The sequence below is a fragment of the Condylostylus longicornis genome, unplaced genomic scaffold, assembly GCF_029603195.1.
Source record: "Condylostylus longicornis isolate FDR11 unplaced genomic scaffold, ASM2960319v2 ptg000002l, whole genome shotgun sequence".
NCBI lineage: Eukaryota > Metazoa > Arthropoda > Insecta > Diptera > Dolichopodidae > Condylostylus > Condylostylus longicornis.
Genome location: NW_026577971.1, coordinates 1,819,239 through 1,838,827, shown reverse-complemented (window position 1 = coordinate 1,838,827; position 19,589 = coordinate 1,819,239). Strand labels below are relative to the sequence as shown.

Below are 19,589 nucleotides of genomic sequence, written 5' to 3'. Positions count from 1 at the left end.
ATGAAATTTTAAATCATGTTTTAAAAGATGAATCTTTATTGTAGCAATAATCATTGAAGTATGCGGTTAGTGAATACATTCAGTAGTGATCGTTTGATGTGCACATCGTTTGGGGTTTTAACTTTAATGGAAGGAAAAATGTGAGGTCAAATCTTGAAGAAAAGTCCTTATCTCCTGCCATAGGTTACAAGATGTATGTATAGCCTTATTGTAATCCTCACTCGTAGCTTTAAAATTCGAAGAAATTATGAACTTCATGTTATGATTTCCGAAGTAGTAGAAATATATTCCACTTGTATCATCATAAATCATATTTTAATGTGAATAAATGTTAAAATTCTACTACTTAAACTTTTAAACGTAAAAAGCCAGTATTCAAGAATGGTTTGTTAATTTTTTTAAGTTTTTGTTTGTTTCAAATATTTTTGCTTACTGTCCAAATTAAAAGGATTCTAAGCACCCTTAAGATGTTTTTTGTCCAATCGCAGATTCCTTTCTTGGTCTTCTTCTTCTTCTTCTTAAACAACTATAGCAAAGGAAAACGAGTTCAATTTAATTAAACTTTTTTTTTTCTATTGTCTATTGTTTTTTTAAATGTTTATTATTTTTTTTAAATATCTACTATGAAATTTGAAAAACAACTGTAATATAATATCGATTTTGACAATACGAAAAATAACATTGCCATTGCAGATTAATAATTTTTATAAGTAAGATTTATAATTACTCAAAAGTCTACAAGTCTACGAGAGTCTGTGGTAAGATGGGAGAGGAAAAAGAAGGATTGGACTCTTCTTATGATCTCATGTTATATACCCGGCGGAAAAGTTAAGTGAGGCTATCAGGATGTGGAGAAAAGATGTGCTGGTTGGGTGTGATGCGAATGCATACCATACTCTGTGGGGATATTAATCAGCCAGGTGAATCCTTAGTAGATTTTCTTAGTGGTACTAATCTTTGTGTATGTAATAGGGGCTGCGACCCTACTTTCGTCATTAGGAATAGGAGTGAGATGCTAGACCTTATTTTGGCTACTAATTTGGAGATCTTAATGGTCAGTAACTGGATGGTATCGGAGGAGTCTTCCGTCTCGGACCATTATTTTAGGATAAATTTGCAACTGGAGGTGGAGCGCCATTTAGGAACCCCCGAAGGGGCCTTCGAGGCCAATGTCCCATTAGCCGTCCTGCAAAGTGTAGTAGACCTCCATGATGGTGCAACGAATGGGTGAATCCATGAGGAAGGTAAGGAGGCTATTTGATTTAGCGAAGCGGGGTAGCAGCCCATCCATGTGAGATGAATATAAGAAGGAACTGAGGGCTTTTAAGTACACAATAAGGAAGTCCAAACGGAGGTCTTGGAGGAACTATTGCACGTCATTGGAAAATACCAATGAGGTTGCAAGATTAAGGAAGCTACTATCGGGTTAGCCCCTGGTACCTGGTTTTGTTAAAAGAGATTATAGTACTTGAGCTTATGAGGGATCATTTTCCGGGTGGTAGTGGCTGAGTGGGGCTCAAGTAAGGTGAGGATGTTGTCGGTGAAAGGCCTCCTTCAGGGGGGGGGGATCATGTCGCCATATCTGTGGGTTTTGGTTAATGAAGGTTATCTTAGGCTCATGGGGGATAGTGGTTGCAGAGTTACTGCCTGTGCGGATGATGTGGCAATCCTGGTCTCAGGTAAGTATCCGGAAGTAATGAGTGCAATTTGGTGGGGGGGTCTTGATAAAGTGGATGGCTGGGCGCGGGGATTCGGTTTTTCTGTGAATCCCGCAAAAACAGAGCTGGTATCCTTCACGAGGAAAAGGAAGGTGATTGGGTTTGCCCCGCCTAGAATGATGGGGTTCGAAGCTGCTGTGGAGGGAAAAAATAGAGAATAGGGTTAGGAGAGCCGCGAATGAGTTGTTTGCCTGCAAGGGAGCGGTTGGTAGATGTTGGGGAGTGAGTCCTCGACTCGCCTACTGATTGTATGAGTGAGTGGTTGCAACGTATGGCGTGTGTTGGGGTGACTGGTGCATTGCGTACTACACCCTCTTAGGGTTTGGAGGTTATTCTTACTCCCTTTCCCAAGGGTTACTTGGATCCGGTGAGTGGACAGGTGAAAGCGGTGGCTGCGAGGAGTGCCTTGAAGCTATAAGCAATAGGCATGCTTGAAAACAGGGAATACACACATGGGGGCGGGGAACTTCTCCGTGGAGTTGGGATAGAGCTATCGATTAGCCTGCCTGATGGATGTCAGGTTTTCCAGGCAGAGATTTTGGCGGTTGTTGGGTGTTGGTTTTGGGGGTTGCCGATGGGCCTTTTCTGTTGACCTAGTGCATTGGTTTCGCGCGGGTGTACGGGTGGAGCTCGCCTCTCTTACTACTAAATAACTACTACTAAATAATTGGATAGTTCTTACCTTGCTTTTAATAATTTATGTAATTAATTCAGTATAACCGTACATTGATATAGTAGTTCCAAGGAGGTGATTATTATGAATACATTTTGGTCGTAAAAAATTAAGCCTTAAAATTCAAAATTTTTTTCCGTGATTAAATAAAAAATAATTTCGCTAATAAATTTTTCGCTAAAATTTTTTTATTGTTGCCATTGTTGTTGTTTTATTGAAAGTTATTAAATTAATATTTATGCTCCTTTCAAATATCGAATCATTTTATTTTTTTGTTTTTTTTTTTTTAAATATTGCTGCCTTATAGCTTCTGAATTATTACTTAAATTGTGAACATCAGTTCCATTTAGGCAATTTATGTTCATTACAATTATTTTAGCGTTGTTTTTATAAATTTCTCTTTAATTTATTTATTTTTATTTTACTTCTTCTGTTTATATGCACTTTCATATATATGAATGACGTTTGGGTGTATTGTGTCCAGTCTCACAACAATTATTATTATGCTTTTTTTGATATAGGAAATAATTTGCTTCTTTTTGCAAATATTATTTTTTTTTTCTGTGTTTTTTTCCAGTTGCGCGGATAAATTTTTAATGAAATGCATAAATTTTGATATTGATGTGCTTATGCATTTTTTATACTCTTATACTACATTTTATGTTTATTATGACTCTCTTGAGAAAAATTCATACAATATATATGTATCTGTAATATGTACAATGTATGTATGAAATGAAATAAACTATGCACTTACCATTATGATATTTTGTATATATGTATAACATGTATAAATTTTATTACAGCTTATACTTACCATACAGTATTATATTATTTTTCCACCATATTTTTATAATTACATATACATATATATATATATATGTGTATAGTAGTCATCCTGTTGTATATACAGAAAATTCAGGAAAAAATAAACCGCAAAATAAAGAGTATATAAAAAGGAAATTTGTATAGAAACAATAATTTCAGTAATTCCTTCGTGATATTTTAATGTTTAATGCATTTCTTAAATAACTGATAACGGGCGGAAAATGAATGTTTGTTGTGAAAAATGTTAAACGTATAAATAAAACCCCAAAAGATATTAACAGAAAAGAAAAAAAAAAAACAACAAAAAGAAAATTATAATATGCAATCGCTGCTCCATTGCTGTTACTATGCCATTCCTTTATTGTTCTTATACTACGAGTATTGCTTTGTATATTGTCCAATATTATACCAGATCAGAAGCTTATATTATTATTACAAACATACGAACATACATTATGTACTTACTTATATTTTATATTAAAAAATTATAACAAAAAATCATTTGTATTATATACATAGGTATATTGTTTTATGTATATAAACATTTTTACGAATTGAAGATGTGTATATAATAAGTAAATATAATTGCGCTAAAAATATTGCATAAAAGTATCAAAGAATATTCAAAATGGATGTTATTTTTTTTTATTTTATAAGTATAATATTGAATAAAAACGTCAATTGAACATTCACTGTGAACAGTAATGTATGTATACATGTATGTATGTATGTACGTACGTATGAATAATATAAGTCGACATAATAATCCATTTAGGAGGAGAGATCTCACAAAAAGGAATAGCGCTTTAATGAAGTTAGTTTCATATTATATTCAAAAAGAAAATCAAAAACAAACGAGTATGTTCTGGTGTACTTGCTATTATGGTACAGGGTGTTTAAAATTTTTTTTATTAATTTTAAAAATTACATTTTGACTTTTGAACTTTTAAAATTTTACGGCCGTCTATCTCGTTATTTTACTCGGAAAGTGAGAAGAAAGGGAGATGCTCGATCAGATTGTATACACGACAACTAATGAACCAATTCTAATACGAATCTGTCAAATTCTGGATTATACCATATTGGCATGTAGCCAAGATTTTGTACGAGTATTTAGAAATCAGTATTGTTAATCTTTGCATTTAATAAATTGGTATTCTGTATATCGTTCTCGGTGTCGATATAATTATTTTATCTGCATATGCTACAAATTCTGAAATATCGGTGAGATATGTTTTGTTCACCTGCCATTCTGTGTGCACGTATTTCTGATATACATACTTATATATTTGTAGATCATCGTGGTAGTTGAAATACGACACAGAGAGTGAATCATTTCCTGCTTGCGATAGTACTACAAGAAATAATCGTTTTTACAGTATTATATTATACTTTATAATATTTTAAGATTTCTTCGTGGATTCTATATATGTTGGGATTCTATTCAATGAACTATTTCATTATAACAACATCTTTAATACGACTCAGAATATTACAAGCGTAAGTACGAAGTCTCTGAGTATTTCGAATTCGAAATCTCTGAATATTTGTTTAAATCGGAGTACACCAGTTCTTCTAACAAAAAGTCTTGCATGTTCATCTGTTGTTGAACTGTGCATTATGATTAATTTTTTTTTTTTTTGAAATTGGCCTTAAATGAATCACTCAATTAATTTTTGGAAAAAAAAAACAGGAAAAAAAATTTCATTTGAGGAACTGCTTTGTTTAAAATTTAAAATTGATGCGTTTTGCATTTTTCTTTTTTGTTAACTCGTTGCTGGCTATAGTTAGTAACTTTGATACAAATTACTTTAGTTTTAATATGGTTTAAGTTAGTTGTATAATTGTATGTTGTTGTATTTTATATATTGGTTAATAATATTTTAGACTTTAGATGCCGTGCAATGATTTCAATGCAAATATTTCTTGGGCAAATTTGCAAAATGCATTAACAAACAAAAAAAAAAACCCAGAGATATCTTAATTAGAGCAAAATGCCAAAAGGACAAATCTCGAATGTATTTTCTTGTTTTGGATCAATAAACTATTTAAAACGTAATTAGCCTTGTTAAGTCGATTGTATTGAAATAAATTTTACTTTAATGTTAACAAAAAAAAAAAAAAAACTTTTTTTTTTGTTGTTTTAGTAATATTTTTTAAGCCGCCAAAATGGAAGCAGAACACCATAGAGAGTTGATTTAAAACAAAAAAAAAAAAAAAATAAAAAATTAAAAACAGAAAAAGAGACAAAAGATTTTCGCGAAGTTAAAAAAATTTTGCAGTAGTTGTAATTTTTTTTTTTTTTTTTTTCCATAAAGAATGAGAGTAAAGTGAACAATTTAATGATGTACAATAATATATTTAAAATAATTGTTTTCATATTTTCTGTATAGATATGTAAATTTATATCAAATATATTAGTGTATATGCTTACATACTTATATACAAAATTTAAATAAGCTTACCTTGAGGATTTTTGAAAAGATTTACAATACAATTTTACAGGTTACTTAAGGTTTATGTTGTATATGCAAAAGGAAAACTTTATTTGTACAGTAGAAATCGGTTATAGCATTACACTCAAGAAGCCAGAAAAAATAAATATTATAACTGTTATACAAATAAAAAATATTATTTAACTTTCAGCTTTTTTATTATTGTTTTATTTAATCTTCAATTCAGAATCAATATCAAAATGAAATTCAAATTAAGACGACGTTTAAGGGTTCGCCAAAATAGAGAAATGTCAAACTAACTTTATACGTATATAAAAACGTTGATCAAATAGTAAAATTCGTTATAACCAATGTTATTAACAGAGAGATTTTGCTGAAGTGAGAACATTCGGTATCAGTAATTCTTCTTCCATCCTTTTTTTATATGAACCAAACTTTGTTATCGTTTTTGTGCCCTATAAATGACATTTCGTTATAATCGTGTATATACGTTAGATATAACTAATCTTTACTGTACCCACATATACATATTATGAAAATATTTATGTATATATACGGTATAGAAATCTTTTTGGAAAAACTGATTCAATTATTGAAATTGTACCCGATTATCATTAAAATATATTAGGATTAATATATGAATTGAGATTTTTGTCTTTTATTTATTTCCCGATAAAATGATGAAAATTATCATATAAAAAAAAAACATTTTTTTTCTTTTTGTTGTATTCCAAAAATGGCGTAAAATCTTGTAATTATGTGGTCAAATCTTATAATACGTTTTATGTTCTTGAATACAGCAATCGTAATTTTTGTTGATTAGCACAGGTTATTTAGTTGAATTATTAATTTTATATTTTAATTTGTTTCTTCGAAAATTAAGTTATTTGGGAATTATGTTCTTAATTACAAAAAAATTCGATGTAATCAGCACATAACCGGCTGCAAGGTGTGTTGTCCAGTTTAGTGAAAATGCTACTGAAGATTATGGACACGCTTTTTATATACTTCTTTCTAATTGTAAGGAACTTTGTAAGTTTTTAGTTAATAATACCTAGAAAAATGTAAGTTTGACCCTTAGTAGAGTTTCCCTTTGTCTGAAATCCGAATTCTTTGAAAAATTTTACCAGTTAATTTCAATAACAACCAGAATCTAACTTTGAAGATTATGGAAAAGCTTTTTATACACTTCTTTCTAATTGTAAGGAACTGATCTTTTAGTTAACAATACCTAGGAAAATGTAAATTTGACCCTTAGTAGAATTTCCTTTGTCTGAAATCGAAATTCTTTGAGAAATTTCGCCAGTTACATAATTTCGGTAACAACCAGAACTTAACTTTTAAGAAATTCCATTATTTGGTTTCGTAGATATGACAGTACAATCAGCCCCTATTTAGAATTTCCAGCCCTGATCTTTTCAAAAGGGAATGATTATTTTCTAGCCAAAATAAACTGACACATAAAATTTTATTAATATCGGATTCAGTCGACTTTGAGATACACGAGTTCACATACAGACCGGCATTTTTCTGAAAATAGTTTATTTGTACTTTCCTATTATAGAGGAGTGCTTTCTTACTGTAAACTCGGCATCCGAAATTTAGTCGTTTCAAAAAGCCATAATTAAATTATAACTAATTTGTTCGGAAAAGATTTTTATAAATTATAAAGATCGGTAGGTAGGTTCGTTTTTATATATATGTATATATCGGTTCTATCAGATCCTTTTTATAATTCCATTTAATCCTAATAATCGGTTTTTCAGTTTTAAATTGTTCAGCTTATAAATATTATGTATGTATGTATACATAGAGAGAGAGAGATTATTATCTCAAATTACTCCAAATATTTCAGTTCATATTCGGTCAATTATTCTTTGTAATCTTTTTTAATAATTTTCTTTACAAAAATTAAATTACTAAAAATATTTCATTTTAACAAAAAAAATTTAATCTAATAAACAATTGTTATTATCGCTTTTTGAATAGTACCCGGCCTATACAATATGAAAATGTAACAAAAAAAATTAAAAACAATTTCTAATCTTTAAAAGTAATAAATCGTCTTAAACAAGACGACAATTTATATACAAACTATTAAAAAATTTACATTGACACTCTGCCGTCTTTATTATTTTCTAAATAAGGATTTGCAATAGTTCAAACTCAGTATTAATTCACATTCGCAGGCACACAGAGTTTGAAATGATTTAGAAAGGAAAACAAGGTTAAATAGTTATTAAGACTTCTTGCATTTTAATATTTATGCAGAAATATTTTCTAAAAATTCTGATTATTAGTAAATCTGGGACAATACTAATTATAATAAATATTTACAAGAAATATGCTTCAATGAGGTTTAAATTTGTGTTCTCTTCCATTAGTATTGTTTTTACAAGGTAAATGTGGCTTTTATTAGAAATTTGATAAATTTCTTAGAAAAGCTATAAATAAGTAGTGGTCATGCCTGAAGCTATATATGTGAATGATGTAAATCCAAAATATTAGTTTAATTTATTTTCGAAAAATGCTCTTAATTATTTGTGTTTTATAGATTTAATATAATTTTTTTCGGAAAAAAGTGGATGGTGTTTTAGAAACTTAGTTAATTAATGAATTTTAAAAATAGTAAATTATAAATTTACTCCTATATATTTTTGGTTCATATTTTTTAATTGATTCAGTAGACAATATTATAGTTATACAAAGCAGAACTTATGGAACTAATTAATGTATGATAACAATAAAATTTCGGCCCTTAACTCAAATTTTCACTTTTAGATATACTCGTATAATAAAATTTTATTCCTCTTTTTTTGTGAATGTTTTTCTGGTCTATAAATCTTCTGATTATAAATCTGTAAGAATTCGAGATTTATATATAATTTTTAAATTTTCTATTCTAAAATGAAATTTAGTATTTTATATGTTGTAATATTTTTAGGTACATAAATAGCTTATAAGATGAAATTTTAAAAATAATTTACATTTGTCATTCCTAGACAATTTAACAATGTAAATTTATATTTTTCAGAGATTATTTCTATATAATTTCATTTTATTATTGCTATTGATGCTTAAGCAAAAAAAAAATGCAAAAAAATTAAAATCAGCAATCAACAGAGTGCAATTTTTATTTCATCCTTCGAAATGTCTTAAGTTGAGGTGTCTTCAATATAAAAAAATTTTTTTTAGTTTTTGTTATTTAAAAAATCAAATCAAAAGATCAATAGTGATATCCTGGCAATTATCCAAAATAATATATTTTTTAAAAACGAAACAATTAGAAAATATCTTATATAAAAATAAATTTCAAGAAGACAAAAAAATAAAAATTAAATTAAAAAATAAAATCAATGATTATTTATTTGCAATTTCGATAATTAATTGAAAATATATTGAATTAATTCTGGCATCATCACGAAAAATTCACAAAACTAAAAAATAAAAAAAATATTCGGCTAATGTACGACAGGAAATTATTCTTTAAGTATAAAATACTTAAACTATAAATACTGAGGAAGAATACAAAGTCTATAAGACACCTACATATGTAGCAACTGAGCGAAATTTGACAAAATTATGAAGATTATTTTCTAAGTCTTCAATTAATTAATGATCATCATAATTTTTTATTTCACTTGCATTGTCTTGGAGGTATCACTGATAGATCTGTGCTTTTGGACGGAGGAATTTGGACTAGGAGTGAACCCAGAGAAAACGAACCAAGCCCGGACCTTTTTATTACAAAAACCAAATTTGTGGACTACCAACTGCCCAGACTGGATAGTGCTTTTGTCACTGTTAATCCGACATTTAAGTACTTAAGTATTGTAAGAATTAACATGAAGGAAAGGATTGCACGGCTCTATACACCTGAAAGAAAATGATTGGGAGGCGTAGGGGATTGAAAATCTAGCATATATGGTTGTACACAGCGGTGGTGCGACCAATCTTCACTTATGAAGCGCTCGTGTGGTTGTCGATGATGGACAGGTAGGTAGGGTTCGGACAAATGCATGTATTGGTATTACTGGGGGGTTAACTTGAGACCTGTGGATGCCTTGAATACGCTTCTTCATTTGCTTCCGAGGAATTACATACCGCAAACCTGGTTGAAAGCTGTTTCGTCAGGCTCAGGAAGGCTAGGTGCTGGAACCTGAGGTTTTACGGTTATGGTAGTGTACTTGGGTTGTTTTATATTATTGGAACAACCAATGTGATCGCGGACTATTGTATCCCAAGATTTAGTTTTGACAAGGATTTTTGTGTCGAGTTTCCTACTCGTGACCAGTGGAGCGGTTTCCTTCAAGGTTGGAAATAGGGTCGGTGCTGGAGGTATCTCCTTGACACATAGGGTGTCTGAGTTATTGTGGATAGTAATATAGTGTATTTATGTAACCTATTGTGAATAGTAATATCAAAGTAGTGATTGACAGCTGGGTCCTAATCCCGTCTAAGGTATCTTCGAAGCTGTAGGACTGATATTGTCATCGTCACATCGTCACACTGTTTTGGGTCGCAGGCCACCATAATATAGAAGGAAATGAACGGGAGAGTGAGCTGGCTAGGTGTGGCTCAGTCATTGCCATTTTCGGGTTGGAACGGCTTACCTCTTCAATACTGTGAAATATATATTATATAGACATTATCTATCGTATGCCGAGCGCAGTTGGAAGCCCTGTCCCCATGCGGGACGCCAAGGAAAACATGGTCAAAATATGATCTTATCTGTATAGACTCCTGAATATAACTCATTTGGGCGATAAATCCTTTGGATATGTTTACAAGAAAGAACGTAAACGTGTCTTCAGATTCTCTAAAAAAGCTTCTGGGACTTAATTTTTTCTTGAAAGCTTTTCAATATGCCTTCGTAAAATCATTTTAAAAATCACCATAATTTTAATGCCAGATTTTTTAATTCAAAATCTATTAATAAATAATGAAAAATATAAAAACAAAATTATTTTTTGTGCTGAAAGAATATTTTTGCAAATTAACGTATAGAATGCGCAAAACTGCAATTTTTAATTTTTTTTTTTCTGATTTTTCAAGAATTTTTGTTTTTTTTTTTTTGCGTTATTTTAAGATTTTTTATAGTAATTTTCAATAAAACAAAAAAAAAAAATATTTTGAAATAAATAAAATTCTATGCATCAATAAAATTACAAAATATTTTTTTAAATTGCTTATATGCAAAAAAACAAAAAAAAAAAAATGTCCCTTTTGAATAATTAAAGTGATTGGTATGCCGACATATTTGGATGTGATTGATGGCAAAAAAATTCTTTTTTAATAGAATTTTTTTTGTTTTTTTCTTTATTTTACCCGTGTTTGAATTAGAATTAAAAAATAAGAAAAAAATTAAATAATAAAATTAAAATAAATGGTGTCAAGAATTTTTGCATTTCTAAATTAAATGATTATCTGATTAGGTAACTAATAATAGCACCGGAATGAATCAAAATTACAAAATGAAAGAAAAACACAAAAATGCTCGAACAAAATTCGAAAAAAAATTGTATAACAAAAGATTATTTATAATTAAAAATTTATTTTATTTTTTTTTGTTTTTTCAATAACAATCACATTATTCGCAGATATCTTGATTCACAAAATGGCTGAAATAAGATCAAATTTTAATTCAATCATTTTCCAAATTCATATTTCAAGAAAACCCTTCATTCAAATCAAATTTGAATTTTTTTAAATGAATATAAGTGATTTTTTTTGTAGCCCTAAAAACAAAATAATGGATTAAGTAAAAATACAGGATACTTCTGTGAATTGAGTTCGTTTTATATACCCTAATTGTTTTAAGGACAGACAGACTATATATTAAAAGCAATTTTAAAAGAAACAGAGAAACAAAGAATTTACATCTCAAACAAATTCTTAAAAACCATTTTTAAATTAGACCTCTTTTGTAAATATTTGTAATAATTAGTATTGTCCCAGATTTACTAATAATCAGAATTTTTAGAAAATATTTCTGCATAAATATTAAAATGCAAGAAGTCTTAATAACTATTTAACCTTGTTTTCCTTTCTAAATCATTTCAAACTCTGTGTGCCTGCGAATGTGAATTAATACTGAGTTTGAACTATTGCAAATCCTTATTTAGAAAATAATAAAGACGGCAGAGTGTCAATGTAAATTTTTTAATAGTTTTTATAAATTGTCGTCTTGTTTAAGACGATTTACTACTTTTGAAGATTAAAAATTGTTTTTAATTTTTTTTTGTTACATTTTCATATTGTATAGGCCGGGTACTATTCAAAAACCGATAATAACAATTGTTTATTAGATTAAATTTTTTGTTAAAATGAAATATTTTTAGTAATTTAATTTTTGTAAAGAAAATTATTAAAAAAGATTACAAAGAATAATTGACCGAATATGAACTGAAATATTTGGAGTAATTTGAGATAATAATCTCTCTCTCTTTATGTATACATACATACATAATACTTGTAAGCTGAACAATTTAAAACTGAAAAACCGATTATAAGGATTAAATGGAATTAAAAGAACATAAAAAATTATTAAGATGAACCGATTTTCTAAGTAAACCAAAATTAAATGAGATCAAAGAATATTTTGAATCTCATTCATAATTTTTATATTTTTAATATGTAAGTATGTATGTATACTTTTGCTTCCTTTCAATATTTGCGAATGACAAACTTAACTTGCAAAATTTGCACCTCAATTAATAATCAATGGTTTCTCAAAATTTTGTTATGTTACTTTTCAAGTTTTTATTTTGTACAATCTCGATTTGTTGAAAACTTGTGAAAAAAAGTGAAGCCAAAAGGACGGCCAGCTATTTTAGAGCGGACATTTCGTTAACGGAAAATTTTGTTCAAAAATTTCCAGTTGAACTCATATGCTAGTTAACAAAATTTTTTAGCTTATTACGTTTACTAATGACACTACAATTAACGCTGATGTTCCTCAAAATGTGTTTATTGTTGTTCATATGGAATAAATGATATCGTTGAACTCTATTTCTTTAAAAACAAGCAGCCGCAAGGAATCACTTCAGTGTTACAGATCGGTCGATGATTTCAACCTTTCTGTAACTAGAAAACCAATATTTTTTTTTTTTTTTTTTTTTTTTTTTCCTTTTTTCACTCCTAGAAGGAGCATAGGGCTAGTGCATGATTTCTCATGCAATAGTTTCATAGTGTCATAGAGTTTAACTAGGTAGGTGACTAGCCTGCCGTAGTTTTATTTATATAAATTATTTGAGGTTATTAATATTTTACTGTTTATTTTTCTTAGTTTTTTTTAATATCGAATATTACGAATATTTGAAAATTACTTGTATAATATTTATTAGTATTGTATATTAAGTTATAATAATATTGAATATAATTTTTATAGTGACCTGACCGGGGTTTGAACCCGAGACCCTTCGGTTAAAGGACCGGTGCCATAACCACTGCACCAATGGTCAGATATTTAATATTTTGTTTAGTAGGGCGGAATTATATGCCACGTTTCTGGTGAAATTTGAGTATGTTTCTGGTTGTTCTGCAACTTGATTTACTTTTTAAATGAAATTGATCCTCAAAATTTTGTTGAATTTTTATATTTCGGGATTATTTGTGTTATTTTGGATATGTCTATGAAAGTTTCGCTATATAATCAATTATAAGATGAGTCCAAAACATAAATTTATTCAAAAGAATTCAAAAGTAATCAAAGTTTTGTGGGTTACTGTTATTTTGTACAATAGAAGATCGAGAATGAAATGGCTCTTTAAGAAAAATTTAATTCATAAAAATCGAATAAAATATTTAAACAATTTTTTATTGCATTTCTTATTTAATAAAAAAAAATTTTTTTTAACCAATTTCTTTCCACATATCGATAAATTATTGGGGAGTGACTTTACAAATTTTATTTACATAAAAAGTGTGAAGTAATAAACTAATTTCCAAAATTCGACATGGTGCTACTGGTAACCGCTATCAACTTAAAAACTATTCTTTAAAAAATAATATTTAAGAGGTTCCCTATTAAAATTTTATAAAAAAGTTATCAAAAGAAATGAAAAAATTTTTTAATTTCTCCGTTCATTTAAGGTTCTTTTTTTTAATAATTAAAAAAAAAATTTATTAAAAAAAAAAATTAGTTCTCTTTTTTTTTTAAATTTCTTATAAAATGCAAGAATCCGGAAAGTTTCATATTCGGTTCTTTTGTTTTGTTTGTAAATCTGCGCTTCTAAATATTTTTAATAAAAATTTTAAAGGAAATTAAAAAAAAGGAACAAAAACTTTTGTTAAATTTTACTCTTAATGTACCTATACCTACCAATACAGAATGACTTGTAAATTTTATGCACCTTTTTAAAATAATCAATTTACGATATAATTTTACTAAGGTGTTGCAAGCCAAGATATTATGTGAGCATCATATAAAGGAATGCTATTATTAAAGGTGTAAATAAAACTAATTTGTCGGAATAAATTCATTCATCAAGAAGGAAACATAGAAAAAATTAAATTAAAAATTTGAAAATATTTTATTAAAGTTACGATAACGATTTTTACGATAATTAAAATCTTGAATATTTTTTTTTTATTATTAATTTGAGTATATTACTGAATTATTGGTTAAATTAAATTTGCTACCGTTTTGAAAAGAGATGGAATTTAAAAAATTAATTTTTTTTTTTCATCTCCTCGAAGGGTATTTGTTTGAACTGAGTTTAAATTAATATCTTTTACGGTATAATTTTTAGTCCAAGAATTTAATATAAATTAGAAAAATAGTTTACATTATGGAACGAATCTGAAATTTACAAAAATAAAAAATATCAAATTCTAAACACAGCAATTTTAGCACAAAACAACAGAAACAATTAAAAACTGGGTTGAACGGATAAAAATCATTAAAATTTTTCCCCCTTTTCAACACGGATCTTAAACAACATTCGGTATCAAGAGAATTAATAGAATGTTTCGTTAGAATTTCTGCACATACAATATTGAAAACGATATTCCACCAAAATTAATGCACAATTTTTACGATACAGAAATCACCCATTCTTTATTGTGAATCAAAATTTCAGATATGCAAATATTTTCTCTATGTATAGATGTTATATAATTTAGTTTCCACATCTCTTGACTATATCTATATCGAAGTAGTGAGATTTTCATTTATTATATTTCAGATTTATTATATTTCATGGGTTACGTCATTTTTTGGCTGATTTACTTGTTTTATTATCATAAATAAACTATTGAGATCCCTTATCATAGGTAATACTTATCAAATTACCTTTATAACTGCATTTACACCAGAAATTCAAGTGAAATTTGTCATTCCAATATAACAAATAAATAGCATTTTAGTATATTGCATATTACAGTCTATGCATGCAGCCGACCGATTATTATAAATCAACCGAATTGCTAAGTTGATGGGTACTGTGACTCAGCTTTCCTTCTTTACAATATAATTTCTTATTTATGTGCACACACACACACATTGAGTAACGATTAGTGAATTTATTATCGTATTACAAAACTTAATAATCTAATCACTTTACAAAAGCAAATTACAAAAACAATATATACAAAATCACTTCCACGTCTTAAAATTTAAAAATTTTTCGATTGTTTTATATATAAAGAAAATATTTTTGTTAAATAAATTTTAGTTTATAGCTAATAAAAATTTAAAAATTATAGAATTTTTCCTAAAAAAAAAAAACAAATAGAATAAAAATCACAGGTATCAAAGGGCTAACAAGAAATTTTCACTGTTTTTCTGAGCTCGTTTTTCCGCAACAATACCAATAGCAACAACAAGACCGCATACCAAAATAATTAATGTTGCAACAACAGTTGTTAAGATTTTCTCTCTTTTTGACCATTTTCTACAACAAAAATATTGTTCACGGACAACTCTACAAAAAAAAAAAATTAATAAATAAATAAAAATATGTAAACAAAAACAAAATTAAAATTATTTAACCCTTAACTGGTGTTGTGGGTAAACTGCAAAATTCGTATTTCTCATTAAAATGACTCAATTGATGTTTTTAAAATATAAAATGGAAATTTTTTTTTAATTTAAACTAGAATTTTGAATGTAACAGTAAAAACTGCAATTATCTTAGCCGACCCTTCAACACTAGTTAAAAGCTAATCGAGTTTTTTTTTTTAAATCATATTAAAAGTTATTTATCTTACGGTGGACCAGTTTCAGTACTATGAATTGAACTTGTTGAACGATGTAAATTATTGTTACTATTTTGAAAACCATTATTTAAATGACCATTAATTGTGCCACCTGTACGATCATAGCTATTATGACTGGAACTAGATTCATATCTTTTTAATTTTGTTCGATCATAACTATTACGACTGGAATTAGTTGATTCATTTCTATTAAATGTTGTTAAATCAAGACTTTTTGTACTTATTGTGCTAACAATACTTTTTGTACTACGACGGCTATCTCTTGTACTACTCATACGTATCGGTTGTTCTAAATCAAATTTTAAACTATTCATTGATACCGGTCTCGGTTTATTTTGATTTAATTGCTTTGGTTTATTTTCATCATTTGATTCAGCATCAGTATCAACTTCTAATATTACTGATACTTTAGGTTTTTTTGTTAATTGCTTATGACTTCGATGAGAACGTAATGAACGAAAATTATGGAAGGGATCCTTTGATGAGCTACTAATATCAGATACATCTGGTGTACTAACACGTCTTACATTTTTATTGTCACTCATTATTCTTGCTTTTCTTCTTTTGTTTATTAATTTATATTAAATTTTGTATGATTAGATTAAAATAAAAATTTATGATTTATAAATTTTTGGAATACACAAAATAATTCTTATAAGTAAAATCACGGCACAATATCCGATACCTTGGCAATTAGCTCACTCTCAATTTATTAATGTATAATTAACACAATCATATTTGCGGGTTCTTGAAACAATAAATTTTTTTTAAATCCAAAGATTTTTAACTTTAAAATTTTGTAATTATTGCCTTTAATATATTACCTAAAATAGAAAATTTTTTTCTTTTTAATATTTGAAAGAACGCGTTTTTCAACATACTATAATTTTGTGACTGAATAAAATTTCTCGTTCCAACAGTATTACAGTTAGTCTGATTATAGCTCTTATCAAAATTTTAATTTTACATACATTTTATCTTATCGAAAATTTTCTTATCAATGTGGTAATAATGAACTTTAATATTAACATAATTATTCATTCAATTGTAGGATGCATTACTGAGTACCTAAGTATAAGATAAAAACAAAAAACATCATATAATTTTTGAATTAAGAAGAGCAAGTAAAGAAATAACGTATGACTAAGGAGAGGATGCAATGGTATTTATTTGTTATAGTAGAATTCAAACATTTTTTTAAAAATACGCGACTGTGAGTCATAGTCAAACATTGTTAATAGTAAGTTTATCTATTCTAATGCTTAATAGCTTATCTTTATCTGTTTTAAATGGAATTTTACTAAGCGCGGCCTATTAGAGCTTACATAATCCATACAATGTAATATTAACTATCACATTTCCAGTAAAAAATTAAAGTAGTTATAAGGAAAATGTTATAATGCACATACCTTTACAAATAGGAAGCACTCATGTGATTAGAGTTTTGTTAACGCTATTTAAGGCACTCAATCAGGCATTCATAATCGGAGTTTATATTACAAACGAATATTTATTTTTTCATTATATTTTTCTTTTTAGCTTAATCAAATTTATGTAATCTTCGAAATTTTCAAAATTATAGACTTGAAAGAGCCGATTAACAGGTAATATGCTGATACGATATTATGCTTTGTTGTAATTTGAAATATTGAAAAGCTGTTGATTGTACTTCACGTGGTTCTGTCTATATGCTTCTTCTTTCAACATTGTGGCACTTTGATATTATTATGTTGAAGAAGCCAATATTATTAACCTTATCAAATTGCATGCGTATATATAACACATAATGACATGTTAGTTATGATAATTGATAACGTATGTGATTTTATGGAGAAAAACTTATGAAAATTAATTCACAATATCATTATCAGAATGGAATAGTTTTATATTGTAGGTATTTCCAAAACTTTTTTTGAAACTTTTGTGTTTAAATAACGTGAGTCACAACTAACGTTGTTTCCCAAATTATTTTTATTGTAGGTTCAGATATAAACAATTTTTGGTATACCAAGTATTTTTATTATTTGTTATGATTTTTGAAATTAAAATTATTTTCACAATTATTGTTTTTTTTTATTTTCTGTTTAATTATTATGTTATCAGTGACTTTTATACTACATATATGTAGTACATTATAATTTTGTTTCTTATCAATTAAAAGAATAACCAGGTGTTCGGTTTTATGGGTCTACGTTAGTAAAATGAAATAAGTAAACTAAATATTTTATGTATAAAAGAGGAAATTTAAATGAGATAAAAATTTGTTTAACCGATACAAACAAAAAATAATAATATTTTCAATGTTGTAGACTTATAACAGGTTATTTCAGATCAGAAAGCTCATAAAACAAAATATAAAATAATTGATGAAATAAGTAGTTACAGCAAATATTTATAATATGAGCAATGGAGGGCCAGTCTAGAAATTCGCAATAGCGTTAACCCGGCGCTCTTGTTCATCGCCGACAACTCTGCGGTGAATCCGCCAGAGCACGACGAAAGAACACCTTCACATAATGACACCACTTCGTGCCCCGCTCATGAAAGCCGCATTGCGCCGCGAACAGGCAGGCAAGCCTGATTCTCATGGTGGAAAAAGGCCGACCACACAAAGGCAGCGGCTGCACAAAGTCAACATCAAAGCCCCCCGCGCCAACCCATCGACGATTTCTTTACCCGCATGCCCATTGTGGCCTGGCAGCCAAATGAGTGTGACTCTGTTCACCGATGCCAATTCCACAAGTGCATTAAGGCAGTCCCAGACCAGCTCGAATGTAACCTGAGCCGATTTAAGTGCCAACAATGCCGCCCTGCTGTCCGAGAACACATAGACGGTACGGTTTTTATACCCCTTTCTTAAATTGACTCTCAGACAAATCCCCATTGCATGTATTTCGGCTTGGAACACCGTGCAATACGGGTCCAGGGTCGCATACATCCGAACCCACACCAAGTACGCTAGAAACCGGCTCAAATACCGGACACACAGGCATCCAACATGGTTATTCTTAGAATCGGATCACTCCCAATGAAGTCTCTGTGAGTTCTGTAGGCCAACTTTCGCCCTGCCTTGTCCTTGTCAGAGATAAGTAACTTGCTGAAACTAAAGTTTCAGATGCCACCATAATATTTATATCGTTCTTCCTCAAAGCATAGAGCTGCTGTTCTTTCTCTATTCCGCTTCGGCCATTAGATTAGATTTGTAGATTGGCAGGGATCATCAGGTCGTTGTAACCATAAGGGTAATTGTGACATCCCTCTGTTTATAAAGCGCCAGCTAAGCCATAAATTCTCACGTAATTACAGATTCGTGTAAGCAACACTCCACGTCCAATATTCCTTCCAGGGCTCAATAAAAGCATTCGCCTTATCGTTACCATAAATACTCACATACGCCTGGGTCCACGACAGGATGACCTTATTACTCCTTCCAAGCTCCACTAGCACATGTATACGTATCTACAATAAAACTAACCTGCATTCTCATAAAATTAAACTGAAATTGAGTTCAATTAACTTTTGCTCGAGAATTTTTTGAAGAATTCACAAGTAGCCATATTTCAGAAAGTATTTCAGCTATACCGTAATAATATTTTCCGCTATTTTTGTAATACGTGATCAAAATTGTCTGATATTGTATATTGTTCCTTCAAAATTTCTACAAGTATTTCATCACACTTTAGAAAACAACCA

General features: G+C 28.9%; 1 protein-coding gene across 1 annotated transcript; it reads right to left on the bottom strand.

The window, feature by feature from the left end:
- Positions 1-15,326: 15,326 nt before the first annotated feature.
- Positions 15,327-16,524, bottom strand: LOC129605777 (uncharacterized). The gene is made up of 2 exons (XM_055515710.1): positions 15,888-16,524; positions 15,327-15,601 (listed from the first exon to the last, which is right to left on the bottom strand). The coding sequence occupies exons 1-2, from the start codon at positions 16,439-16,441 to the stop codon at positions 15,430-15,432; spliced, it is 726 nt and encodes a 241-aa protein (XP_055371685.1). The 5' UTR covers positions 16,442-16,524; the 3' UTR covers positions 15,327-15,429.
- Between the last annotated feature and the right edge of the window lie 3,065 nt (positions 16,525-19,589).

Bases quoted from the DNA above. Each gene is read 5' to 3' on its own strand.
- LOC129605777 (XM_055515710.1), bottom strand. From the start codon at position 16,441: ATGAGTGACAATAAAAATGTAAGACGTGTTAGTACACCAGATGTATCT. The intron at 15,602-15,887 runs GTAAGATAAATA...TTTTTTTTGTAG, and splicing joins AGTACTGAAACTGGTCCACC to AGTTGTCCGTGAACAATATT.